The following is a 13,872-nucleotide window of genomic DNA, read 5'->3' as shown; positions in this document are numbered from 1 at the left end:
AAAAAAAAAAAAAAACTGTTTGATATTAACAGAGTATGAGAAATAAGTTAAGACAGCACTGCATTTAATGATAACACCACTTAATCCAATGAATTTATACTTGCATGTAAAACATACATACTCAGGAGAGATAAACTAACAAAGATGTCTCAAAACGGTCACTTGATACTTGTTGTTGGCATTCCGTCGCTTACGACGTCGAGGGTTCCTGTTGATCCGATCAACGGAACAGCCTGCTCGTGAAATTAACGTGCAAGTGGCTGAGCACTCCACAGACACGTGTACCCTTAACATAGTTCTCGGGGATATTCAGCGTGACACAGTGTGACAAGGCTGACCCTTTGAATTACAGGCACAACAGAAACAGGAAATAAGAGTGAAAGAAAGTTGTGGTGAAAGAGTACAGCAGGGTTCGCCACCATCCCCTGCCGGAGCCTCGTGGAGCTTTAGGTGTTTTTGCTCAATAATCACTCACAACGCCTGGTCTGGGAATCGAAACCGCGATCCTATGACCGCGAGTCCGCTGCCCTAACCACTGGGCCATTGTGCCTCCACTCTTGATACTTGAAATAGCAGCAAAATCTCAACCTACCATTTTAATAAAAGATATATATCACTTAATGTAATTATGGATTTAGGAAAAGACAGAATGATGGTGACCAGGACATCTTTGATCACAGCTCTCCTCAAACACGAGTGATGGGCTAAAAGACAACATTCAGATATGTGTTTGTGTATGTATAAATGATATGACCAAGAGCAGTAATATACTATTTTTACATGACCATATCACACGGATAGAACATACACTGAGCTACTAAGTAGTAATTATAATTTCAAATGCTATTACAGCTCCTCCTTCCTAGGAAATGCTAGTTGCTTTAGTTCCCTTCTCAGAATAAGTACCAGCTTCACTACACACCTGGACAGATTTTGTTAGAAGTAGGAGCAGGGCAATGTCCATTATTATTGCAGGACACACCATGAACTGTGAGATTGTTGAGTTTAAACAATCTCATCAGTACAAACATGGACAGGGAATGATTTCTAGACATCTGCAGTCCTGGAGAGTGAGACACAGAGGAGCAATGACTATTGATATGAATATCAAACGGAGAGAGAGAGAGAGTGTGTGTGTGTGTGTGGAAAGAGTATGCAACCAGCTTGTTGAAAAGAGTAGAGGTTAGGAAAGGCAACTAGCATTAACATTATTCAAGTGTAAATATTTATAATTACAAAACCTATTCATTAACTTTGTGTGTGTGTGTGTGTGCTAATCCAGTTAACCTTTTGTTCTGTTTTGCAACAAATAATTTACAAATTAAAATTTATACATAAATCTACAGAAGTAAGGACTCTACATCTACAATGCTTTTATGTCAAACACTTAACTAACATGTAGGAATGTTACCTATAATTTAGCAATGTATTTATTCAATTTATATATTGTTACAACTTTGGGGTTTTATACTGTTTCATATTTACACTGAGTCTTTGTTGGCTAATTTGATTAGTTTCTCCTCATCTATTTAAATCGGTGCTTAGGTTTGGTATAATTGGACCCGAGTAGCTGGAGATGATTTCATTCTGCCCTATAAAATGGTTCTAAATAGCACAAGTAAACAGATCTCCCCTTACAAGAGGAATTTACAACTTCTGATCGCTTAACTTTCCCCAATAAATCTTCTGGAATCTCTAATGATATGCATCCAGAAATATAGTTTAATACAATCTAATAACTTGATCAGGCAACACCTGGAACAAATAAAAGCACTGGCTTTCTGGTTCATAAAAGGAAGTAAATTAGTACACTGTTGTTTAGCTGATCTAAAACTGACACCTAAAGTTATGAAAATGAATTGAGATAGGTAGAGTTAAATAATTTGTCCTAAAACCAGTAGCAACCTGGGATTATTTACTGCAAAAACTAAAATCGAGAGCCAAGATGCTGACAACCCTCATATACAATCCTTGCTACCCTGTTGTTATTGTATTTATTAACTATAAGCCACAAACAACACACTCTAAACTCAAGCACTGTAAAAATTTTAACACTCCTTTTAATTACACCCAGAAGAAATGCTGCCAACTTACACCAACCAATTCTATCTTACTTTTGTCTTCAGCAACCAATGCCTAAAACTCTGGATAGGCATGACTGTGTGTAATTAAGAATCCCATTCAACAACCAGGCAGTTTCAGGTGTGTTCTCACTACGTGGCATTCAATGTCTTCTACTATAGCCTCAGGCTGACCAATGCTCCATGACTGAAATTTGGTAAATAGAAATTGTGTGGAAGCCGTCTGTGTGTGTATGTGTGTGTGTGCATGCACGAACATCACTGCATGTCTTTGCATTGATACTGCTTTGATTGCAGAATCATTTGTACCAAGCGCATACATATGTCCAGCAGCCCAGTGAAGACCAACAGAATGAGCACCTTCCTTGAAAAGAAAGTTTAGTAACGAAGAGTGTTTGGTTGCAGAATATTGCCTTGCCCAAAGCTGATCATCATCATCATTTAAGGTCTGTTTTCTATGCTGACATGGAATGCATAGCTTGACAGGAGCTGGTAAGCCAGACGACTGCACCAAGCTCTAGTGTCTACTTTAGCACGTTTTCTATGGCTGAATGTCTTTCCTAATACAACTGCTTTACAGAGTGTACTGGGTGACTTTTAGGTGACCCCAGCACCAGCAAGGTCTACAAGTAACTTGCAAGACAAAGACCCTTCAACTGAAGTAGGAGTAGTATCGAGTGAGATGGATTTGTGCAATCTGTGCTTGCAAGAATTCCTGGCTCTTGGGCTTGTCAACTATATTACATACATACAGACAGACAGGCATTTTTGGTTTTACAAAGATTGGGTAATCTATGGCTATAGCAGAAGACCCTAGCTCATTGTATCACACAGTAGGATTAAACTTTAACCCTTATGTTTGTAAAGTAAACTACTTTATCATATGGTCATGTCAAAATCCTTGTTTAGTTTAGTTCAGTTGAGATATAAGCAACAAGGGTTGGAGTGTGGAGGAGTTTCAATCGGTCAATTTCGTTGTTTATAGTAATAAAAGCTTCAGTAAACTTCTGTATATGCAGCTCTGTTAATTCTTGAAGACATAATGGATCACTTACCTCCGTTCCACATACCAAGACCTGAGGTAATTGCATTCCCTGGAGATGGAATCTGGAAAAGCATAAGTAATAAAACCAGTTCAACACTGCAACTATTGTATCACCACTGTTAGTATCATCATCATCACCATCACCATCACCACCACCACCATCATCATCATCATTGTGACACTGGGGTACAAATATATGAAGCCCAATATACCCATCATGACTACCCATCTGATAAGGGTACACCAGGCACAATTCCACTGAGGTCGACTTAGTCTTTCATCCTTTTGAGGTCAATAAATTAAGTACCAGTGAAACATTGGGGTTGATGTAATTGATTAGTCCCCTCCCGCAAAATGTAGGCCTTGTACCTGTAGTAGAAAGGTATTATTATTATTATACTTGGAGGTATCAAATTGTTGGATCAGGTGATGAAAGTTACAGAAAGGCTCATAGCCCAACTAATTAGGGACGGGGCTAGTTTAGATGAGATGCAGTTTGGTTCTGTGCTAGGGGGAAGCATCACTGATGCTATATTTCTGGTAAGGCAGCTACAAGAGAAGTACCTAGCCAAAGACAAGCCTCTGTACTTGGCTTTTGTGGACATGGAGAAAGCCTCTGTCAGGGTGCCCTGATCCCTTATCTGGTGGTCAATGTGGAAACTAGGGATAGATGAGTGGTTAGTGAGATGTGTATAAGCCATGTACAGAGATGCTGTCAGTAAGGTGAGGGTTGGCAACGAGTATAGCAATGAATTCAAGTAGGGATCAGTCCTCTTCTTCATCATTATCCTCCAGGCAATAACAAGCAACAGTCCTCTTGTTCATCACAGTCTTCCAGACAATAACAGAGAAATTTAAAACAGGCTGCCTCAGGGAATTCCTCTATGCTGATGACCTTGTTGTTATTGCTGAATCACTACCAGAACTAGAGAAGAAGTTTCAGTTGTAGAAAGAAGGTCTAGACTCAAAGGACCTTAGAGTTAACCTAACAAAAACCAAAGTTTTAGTAAGTAGGAAAGCAGACAAATCACAAATCCCTTCAGATAGATGGGCCTTGCTCGATCTGTAGGAAAGGTGTAGCCAACAATTCCACAAGATGTACCCATTGTAAGCTATGGACATATAAGAGATGCTGCAATATCAGAGGAAGGTTAACTGGGAAGATAGGTTTTGTGTGTGGAAGGTGCACAGGTACAATAAACACAAAAAATGTACAGAAAATAGACTCCATCAAATGCCAGTGGGGTAAGCTAGAGGTAGTTGATAGCTTCTATTATCTAGGTGATCAAGTTAGTAGCAGAGGTGGGTGCTCCGAGAGTGTAGCTGCAAAAATAAGAATAGGCTGGGCAAAGTTCAGAGAGCTCCTACCTCTGTTGGCAACAAAGGGTCTCTCCCTCAGAGTGAAAGGCAGATTGTATGATGCCTGTGTGCAAACAGTTGTACTACATGGCAGTGAAACATGGGCTGTGGCCACCAAGGACATGTAAAGGCTTGAAAGAAATGAAGCTAGTATGCTTCACTGGATGTGCAATGTCAGTGTGCATGTATGATGAGAGAAAAGTTGGGCATAAGAGGCATCAGATATGGTGTGCAAGAGAGACGACTGTGCTGGTATGGTCATGTGATGCATATGGATGAGGACAGCTGTTTAAAGAAGTGCCAATCCCTAGCCGTGGAAGAAACCTGTGGAAGGGTAGACTCAGGAAGACATGGGAAGAAGTGGTGAAGCATGATCTTCGAACTAGTGACTGAGACCTTTGGCAATATGCTGTGCTTGAGAAGATCCATCAAGTTAAGTGAAATAATAGTTGTGGCTGATACAGTGTCATGTAATTGGCACCCATGTTGTTGGCGTATAAAATGCATCTTTTGAGCATTGGGCCTCACAAAGGCAATGTGGCCGATACCAATGATGCGTAACTGGCCCCCATGCTGGTGGCATGTAAAAAGCACCTGTCGAGTGTTGGACCTCATGGAGGCAATGTGGCCAATGCCAGTGTTGTGAAACTGGCATCGGTGCTAGTGGCATGTAAATAACACATTTCAAGTGCTGGACCTCATGGAGGCAATGACAAATGTCCAAGACCTTTGGCAATATGCCATGCTCGAGAAGAAGACCGGCCAAGCCAACTGAAATTGTAGTTGTGGCAGATACTGGTGTCACGCAAATGGCACCTGTGCCAGTGACATGTAAAAGCACACATTACACTCTTGGAGTGGTTGACGTTAGGAAGGGCATCCAGCCGTACAAACCATGCCAAATCAGACTGGAGTCTGGTGCAGTCTCTCGGCTTACTAGCCCTGGTCAAATCACCCAACCCATGCCAGCATGGACAACAGACATTAAATGATGATGATGATGACTCAAATTCTGCTGAGGTCAACTTTGCCTTTTATCCTTTCACGATTGATGAAATATGCACCAGTCAAACACTGGGGTCAATGTAATCGACTAGTCCCCTCCCCACTAATTTGAGGTCCTTTGCCTTTAGTAGAAAGGATTATCAGTACTATCATTAATAAGGCAGCAAGCTGGCAGAATTGTTAGCATGCTGGACAAAATGTGTAGTGGCAGTTTGTCTAGCTCTATGTTCTGAGTTCAAATTCCACTGAGGTTGACTTTGCCTTTCATCATTTCGGGGTCAATAAAATAAGTACCAGTCAAGTACTAGGGTTGATTAATCAACTAACTCCATCCTGCCCAAATTTCTGTAGTTGGAAGAATTATCATAATTAAGGTGGAGAGCTAGCAGAATCATTGACACATTGGAGAAAATACTAAGTAGCACTTGTTCCAACTTTATGTTCTGAGTTCAAAATCCACCAAGGTCAACTTTGTCTTTCATCCTTCCAGGATCAATAAAATAAACACTGGAGTCAAATGCAATTGACTAGCCTCCTTCCCTCACAATTGCAAGCCTTGTGCCAAAACTTAAAATCATCATCATTATTGTCATACAAGGGCAATGGATCTGTAGAATCATTAGAGCAGAGAGAATGCCTGATGGTATTTGTTGCAGCTCTTTGCATTCTGAGTTCAAATCCTGCTGAGGACAACTTTGCCTTTCACTCCTATAAGGTTGATAATAATATCAGTCAAGTATTAGAAAGAGTGGTACTGACTAACCACTTTTGTTCAAAAGTTCTAGTCCTTGTGCCTAAAATTATCATCATTATCATCAATAGAGTACTATAGAGTACCTGTTGATGATTGTTATAAGGCAGATGTACCTTTGCAACTCCACCACTTCATCTGTTATCTTGGTACAAATATTCCAAAGCTGATTACGCTTTCTGACATCAAAACAATCTATTTAGGTCTTGCTTCATGTATTCCCATTAATGTAAAACATGTGCCAATGTATTTGATACAGTTTTCTGTCATTGTCTTTTTGCAAAAACACACACTGTCACCAGAGGCATATCAACATCTGTTTAAAATAGGACAATAAAATATGCACAACTCATTTGATAAAATAGATGTCAAGTTCACAAAAACACTACCAGCTGAAGAATAGACAGTTTACATCTCATCACCTATTCTGTACAGTATTAATAACAAAAGGACATAGTTCTTTCTATTTCCACCCCACTGCTCCTCAACCACCATAATGATCAAAAAGCAAAGTCTAATTTTGTAAGCATAATGAAAAGAAATGTTTTTTTTTTTTAATTTAATAAAATTTCCAAAATAGGTTTGCATACTTTAAGAAGAAGTAAATAAACATTTGAGGAATCTTTCTTTGAAAAAAAATATTGGTACTTAAATTCAAACGCTGCCTGAAATATTGGTTCTTAAATTAAAGGCCTGACTGATACATTAGAACACAACCACTTCTCAAGGTAAATAAAGTTATATGTTATGAATTCTAAATAGTCCACTTCATCTTGATCTAAATAAGTACAATGAAGAGGTGTATTGTGCTTAGGAAATCTGCAGAAGTGTTTGAATAAGAAGCATCCTCTTAAGTTTAGTGCTGAACTGAAATCCTTCCATGAGCCAAGAGATGGCAAGAAGATACCGACTACCTTAGTGTAAAGTATTTAGCAGCTTAATTTATTATTTCATCAGAAGAGTTAGAACAGTGCTATGGCCCTTTTGTAAATTCTTCCAGTCAGAAGAAGAAGAATTGTGACATGATTTATGCAAACCATCCCAAGATTAAATCAGAGAGGAAGAGAGAACAAGACCATGGCTGCTGTAGACCCACCCAAGATTTAGTCAAAGAGATGGTCAGAACAGTGTTATGGCCTCTGTGAACTATTCTAAGATTTAGTCAGAAAAAAAAAGTCTCCATAAAATAACAATGTTGATATAGATCCTTTGTAAAGCCTTCCAAGCCAACAAGATTTCACTTTTACATTGCCAGGTTAACTAATCATAAAGAAGCTTAAGTTTTTGATTTCAGTCTTACCTTGCTAATGTATTCTGTAGCTGTTGCAGGTAGAATAGTTTCACGGACATTTTCTAAGGCTGCAGAACCTTCACCGGTATCACTCCAAACTCCCTGCTTAACTGTATAGTAAACAGCACCACCAGTAATTGCTACTTTAGCTGAGTTTCTGGAAATAAATATGAGCAAAACAAGCAAGATGGCTGTGAAATTTTAAATAGGTTTGTAAGACATTTTGAGAAAATTTTTTATTTTTTTAAAAGAAGCCTTGATGGAGACATTGTGAAATGAGAGAAGCAGTAATTGGGTGGAGTGAAGCAAGGCTGTGTGGTAAGTAGCTTGCTTACCAGCCACATGGTTCCGGGTTCAGTCCCGCTGCGTGGCACCTTTGGCAAGTGTCTTCTACTATAGCCTCGGGCTGACCAAAGCCTTGTGAGTGGATTTGGTAGACGGAAACTGAAAGAAGCCCGTCGTATATATGTATATATATATATATGTGTGTGTGTGTGTGTTTGTGTCTGTGTTTGTCCCCTCACCAATGCTTGACAACCGATGCTGGTGTGTTTACGTCCCCCGTAACTTAGCGGTTCGGCAAAAGAGACCGGTAGAATAAGTACTAGGCTTCCAAAGAATAAGTCCTGGGGTTGATTTGCTTGACTAAAGGCGGTGCTCCAGCATGGCCGCAGTCAAATGACTGAAACAAGTAAAAGAGTAAAGAAAGTATTACTTCAGTCACAGTTGAACAACAGACAATTGAGAATCGGAGAAATAATTCAATTTCATGCTGTTAAAGTTGAGATTCACACCTAGATAATATTTAGGGTACTTGTCAACCTATTATGATCTTTGAATATAAATCCTGATGATAACTCAAGAGATTTAATGCAAATTAGTGAAAATAATTTCAGCAGTATTATAATTAACTACTAAGATTTACAAAAAATAAAGAGCAACAGGCACATTGATAGAGCTACTGTAATTATATTGTTCAGATAAAACAGTGAATTAAAATAAGAGTAAAAAAATAAATACATTTAAAGTACCTAATTTGAGAAGAAGTGATGACAGTAACATGTACTCTATTGTGAAATAAGTAATATGACTAGCTGGTAAGTGATTGATGAGTGGTTCAAGTCCTATCCCTTCCCAACCATATGGTTTAAGGTTCATTCTCACTGCATGGCACCTTGTGTAAGTGTTCTACTTATAACCCTGGGCCAACCAAATCTTTGAATGAATTTGTAGATGGAAACTGAAAGAAGAACATATATCCATGTGTGTGTCTTTGCATTTGTTCCCTACCACCATTTGACAACTGGTATTGGTTTCTTTACATCTTCATAACTTAGTGGTTTGGCAAAAAATGACAGAATAAGTACTAGACTAAAAAAATAAAAAAATTAAAAAAATAAAAATGTATGAATATTGCAGAAACAAAAATGTTGAGATATTTAGCTAATGATTACAGTTTTAACAGAGACAGCCATCAAGTCAATAACCTCAAATTTTATAAAATACAGGGAAAAAAAGAAACTGGAAAGAATTTCTCTTCCTTTTAGTGACCTACACTCTTGGAATGGTTGGCATTACGAAGGGCACCCAGCCGTAGAAACCATGACAAATTAAAGTGGAACCTAGTGAGTTCTCCAGCTTACCAACCGTCACTCAAACCATCCAACCCATGCCAGCAGGGAAAGTGGATGTTAAATGATGATAATGATGATGTTCTCAACTGGGGTCTGTATATGATTTTGTTGTTAAAGTTCATGTGCAATAAATTGGTTACACTTCTACAATGCACAAAATATCTTAACAGGCAGCTTTTAAGCTAGCTCCTGTGGAGGGCTCTTCATTGGGCCTTGGGCCCAAGAATGACACTTCATGCATTGAGTACATATTAAATTTTATCAAACTTGAACAACATTTTTCAAGTGATGAACAATTTTCATCAAAACAATGATGAAATTTGTTGACTTGGAAGTTATTGCAAAGCTGCATGATAAACAACAATTTTTGTCTTCCTATTTGGAGGTCAGTACAAATAGCTTGTTTCCATTCCTTACCCTTGAACAACCAACATATAGCTGGCTGTAGGCAACAATAAACCTTTTAAAAGATCAATGATAATTCTTCTGCCGCCACTTAATTTAAAGATGTACATATTTGATGTACATAGGGCCTTACTTTTCATACAAACAATTATTTGTAGTAGCTGGTATGTATCTAAACTCCTGTTCGTAATTTGAAGGGAAATTACATCACTGTCACTAAACACTACTTTAAAGTGCAATTTTTATGGTTTGGAATTGCTCTAAATGTATTTGACCATAAAATTTAGTATTTTTTAAGGTAGTAATAAAATAGTTGAATCTATTTTTATGCAGTCATAGTGTGCTAAGTTTCCATAGCTCCGACGGCTGACGGCATGAAAATAGGTCTGATAAATTTTATTAAAATCTGAAAAAATACTAAGTTTCCAACATTTTTATGGCAGAGTTATGGGAGGTGATATTGTATGAGAGTGTGAGTTCAATACGTATTTCAGTTCTGAACATTATGAAACCTGTGTTTAGGTTAAATTATTTGATACAGTTGTAATATTTAGAGAAAGATTTTTCTCAAAATGTTACGATTAAGAAAAAAATCAAGAATGAAGAACAGTAGAAGTGTCATTAAATAGAGAGAGAGAGGGGTAAAGCACGAGGAATAGTAGAAGTATCATTGAATATAGAGAGAGGGGTAAAGCATGAGGAATAGTAGAAGTGTCATTGAATAGTAACAGAGGGGGTCAGAGGAGTAAAGTTGAAAAGTGTGACTCACTGACATTTGCTTTCGCATTTATTATTTTATATATATATATATATATATATATATATATATAGAGAGAGAGAGAGAGAGAGAGAAAGAGATACATACAGAGTTAACAAAATAAGTTGCAGGATGAGTGCACATATGAGGCTTAGTGTCAGGCAATGAGTAAAGAAATATGATACATGCATATTGTGAAAAAGACTCAGAGAGACAAGAGAATGGAAGTAAATGATAGGGTAATTATGGAGGAGTTATACAAATGAAAATTTTGTTTTATTTGATAAATTATAATTACTGTATGCATGCCATGATTCCTGACATTATCCAAAGAGGAAGAAGCATACTTCAAAGTAACCTGTTATATGACAGACAACACTTTAATAATATCAATAATAATTGGTAATCTTGCTAATGCTGTACGTTTTAAAAACATCCTTGACTTCTAATACAAATCTAAAACCACATAATATATTAAACAAAATTGAGCAACGAGAAATAAATTGAGTTTTGTTACTATAAATACCTTTGTTTCGGTGATTTTAAAAATAACAAAAAATTTAGTAAAATAACTATCAAGTTGTGTTTGAAACAAATTAACGAGATTTTGACAGGAAGTTTTAATTTAGATCACTTTAAAACATGAAGTTTGTGTCATAGAACCATGAATAGTCCCAGTGAGTTAATCTTCACCCCATAATCCCCCAAAATTTGATATTCAAGTCATTTGTGTAGTTTTGGTCATTTCATATATCTCATAGTAGATATTATAGTTCTATATGAGAAATCTATAACTGTACCGTGCATATAATTACTGGTTGTAAATAAAACATAAAAATATATTTAAATGTAGTGTCATGTCACTTCAATCAGTTATTTTTGAAAATTTTGTGGCGTCTTTTGATAATTTATTGCTTTCGTGATGTTCAGGAGGTCAAGGACGTCTTTTCAAATCAACCGGCTCCAGGAAGATGGCTAAGTAATCTTTTGCTCTTGTTTTAGACATTTAGTACTTACTGATGAGCAAAACAGCAAAATATACACTCATACAGATTATAATATACTCATATAGCTGTGATCTTATTTAAAAGTCCGAATCATTGTCAAAATAACGAAACTTAAAGGAGAGTGATGTGTACTATTTAACTACATCTCGGAGTATGAGATCAATATATCTTTCGATATGTAATTACAGCACTTGACGTTCTAAGTTGAAATTGAACAGAGGTTGCTGCTGCTATTAATTCTTGTGAGATCGATAAAACAAATTAATAGTAGTCAAATTGGGTAAATTTAACTATAATAAATATCTCCTAAAATGTGCGCCGTGTGGGCATGTAGAAATAATTAAAATTATCACTGTCAGGTCACAGTCTCGACAAATTAATTAATTAGTGCAATTCAAATTTGTGTGGCGCGAAATGGACGGGCGAAAAATAAGGACATTTTCTGTTACAATATAGAAATTGTAATTGAAGTGTCGACCGTCACAAGCCATCGATCACATCCTTATTTATCATGTTATAGTAGGTTGCATAATATTGACACTTCAAGCGTGCAGAATTACGAAAGTTCAGTTTGATATTTATTTAAATGTATTTTTTATTGATATAATTTTTGTCTATTGTTTAATAAGTAAAGGAATTAGTTTATTGAAACTATCTTAATGTTACTTTAAGTGCAATATAAGTGTTAATGTTTTGAATGCTGAAGGTAAAAAAAAATCGACCTAGATAGGATAGAGAAACACAAAGGTCGAAAAGACACGTGCACAAGTCCGTGGTTGAAGAAAGATTATTGCTGACACCGAAGATCACTGTATCTGCTTAAACAACAGGCGTTTCAGTGTGAGAACTGTTAAGAACGTGGAAATCAACTTGATAGTGAAATATATGTATTTCATGAAATATTTTCGACAGAGACTACTTACATTACAACATTGGAGAACGTCGCCATCTTCCACCTTGCTGATGTTTAAAGTACTGACTAGTCGATAATATATAGGAAGATTAGCTAAAAAAAAAAGACAAGTTTAGTACCGATAAAACATAAATAAATAATGTTTACAAACAAACATGAAATATAAAAACTGTGGGACTTTGAAAGGCAAAACGATAATCGTAGAAAGTTCAGAAAAAAATTTTTAAGATTCCGCTTTAAAATTGATCGATTTGTTTTGTCTTAATAGCTAGAAGTGACAAGGGATAATACTCTATTATATAAATGAAAGTGGTAGGAAAGTTATCTTCCTTAACTTAAAGGTGGTTATTGCATTCTTTGATGTTGCTTAACTTGGGTATAGTCAAGATCCAGTAGACTTACGAGGAAAAGTGTTCTACCTGTAAACCTCCCTACACTTTTTACTCTTATTATCCAATGTGTCTTTTTTATGAGGGTTTTGGGCAATTTGAAGATGTGTCAAATATTTCTTGCCGGACCATTAATGTTGAAACTCCAATGAAGGAACCTTGGATCTAGGTTAGAAACCGGTTCTTTCTCTATTGTCAAGAACTCTTGAAATAAACTAAGTAATGACATACATAAATACATGTTCCAACATTCAAGTAAGGAAAGATATGGAAGAAAGAAATTAGTTGACATTATTTTTCAGCAGTGTGATGTATCCAAAGACCTTATAGCAATACTCGGTAGCGTATAGTCAACTGAGTTGCTAGCAGTGTATTACTGGTACTTGCTTTATCAAGCCTACAAACAGTCTTTATATAGATGCTCGACCTGCTAGAAAATCAGCTAAGGCTCTCTTAGATTACACCTTGAAAAATTAAAACCACAGTGGATGATCGAAGTATAATACGCCTGAATAAAGGATGTAGTTATGACGAACTTTTTCAGGTTTTATTGGGGTTAAACAACATCGCCGTGAACAAGTCATTAAGGAACTTGTACTAAACATCACAAACCTTACTGTGAATGAAATAAGAATGTAAACACTTTCTTTCTACGCTTTTAATGTGTAGAGGTTCTCCTCTTCTTTTTCTGCATATCACCATGGGAAAAGTATGCTTACATTCTTATCCTCCTGGTGCTAGCCCAATACGTGACTGCTTTATGCTATTGGTTGTGGAGCGTAGCCGGATACGTCTTCTCTGAGGAACTCTCAATAAACCCGATATAGGATTTCCTTTCCACTTTCTCTGCACATCAGTAAATAGAAACAATGTTTACATCCTTATGTGTGCGCGTGCAGAATCAAGTTTTTGTTGTTGTTGTTATAATAATAATAATAATTATTATTATTATAGATAATATAGGACTGCTATGACTCCTCTGGAGGGAATATATAAATAAAGAAGAAGAGTTCCATAATTAAATTTGCTGAACACAATATTTCGGTATCTCGCATACCTTCAACGGGTTCGAAATTTGGTATGTTAGTCTACTTCATTATTATTATTATACTTAAACAATACGAAGAGCGCGATGCGATTGCAATGTATATTTTATTAGATGAACGACATTTCGACTGCAAGCCTGTCTTTTCAAAATGAAAAGGGATAAAAATTCAAAATTATAGAAATTCAAA

At 36.7% G+C, this 13,872-nt stretch overlaps 1 protein-coding gene and 1 long non-coding RNA gene across 2 annotated transcripts in view; one reads left to right on the top strand and one right to left on the bottom strand.

Annotated features, from left to right (window-relative positions):
• The window catches only part of LOC106874425 (MICOS complex subunit MIC13), a 13,064-nt gene extending 704 nt beyond the window's left edge, over positions 1-12,360 (bottom strand). Inside the window, exons 1-3 of the mRNA XM_014922155.1 lie at positions 12,259-12,360; positions 7,542-7,689; positions 3,137-3,188 (exon numbers count right to left, since the gene is read on the bottom strand). Coding sequence (XP_014777641.1) covers positions 3,137-3,188; positions 7,542-7,689; positions 12,259-12,284 — 226 coding nt within the window. The 5' untranslated portion in view covers positions 12,285-12,360. The remainder of the gene's footprint in view (positions 1-3,136; positions 3,189-7,541; positions 7,690-12,258) is intronic.
• LOC128248702 (uncharacterized) overlaps positions 11,253-13,872 on the top strand; it is a 28,388-nt gene continuing 25,768 nt past the window's right edge. The window contains exons 1-2 of the long non-coding RNA XR_008264872.1: positions 11,253-11,307; positions 13,592-13,715. This is a non-coding gene — a long non-coding RNA (uncharacterized LOC128248702). The remainder of the gene's footprint in view (positions 11,308-13,591; positions 13,716-13,872) is intronic.

Source organism: Octopus bimaculoides, chromosome 9 (genome assembly GCF_001194135.2).
Source record: "Octopus bimaculoides isolate UCB-OBI-ISO-001 chromosome 9, ASM119413v2, whole genome shotgun sequence".
Taxonomy (NCBI): Eukaryota; Metazoa; Mollusca; class Cephalopoda; order Octopoda; family Octopodidae; genus Octopus; species Octopus bimaculoides.
Note: the sequence above shows the minus strand (reverse complement) of the source record. Positions and strands in the feature narration are given on the sequence as shown.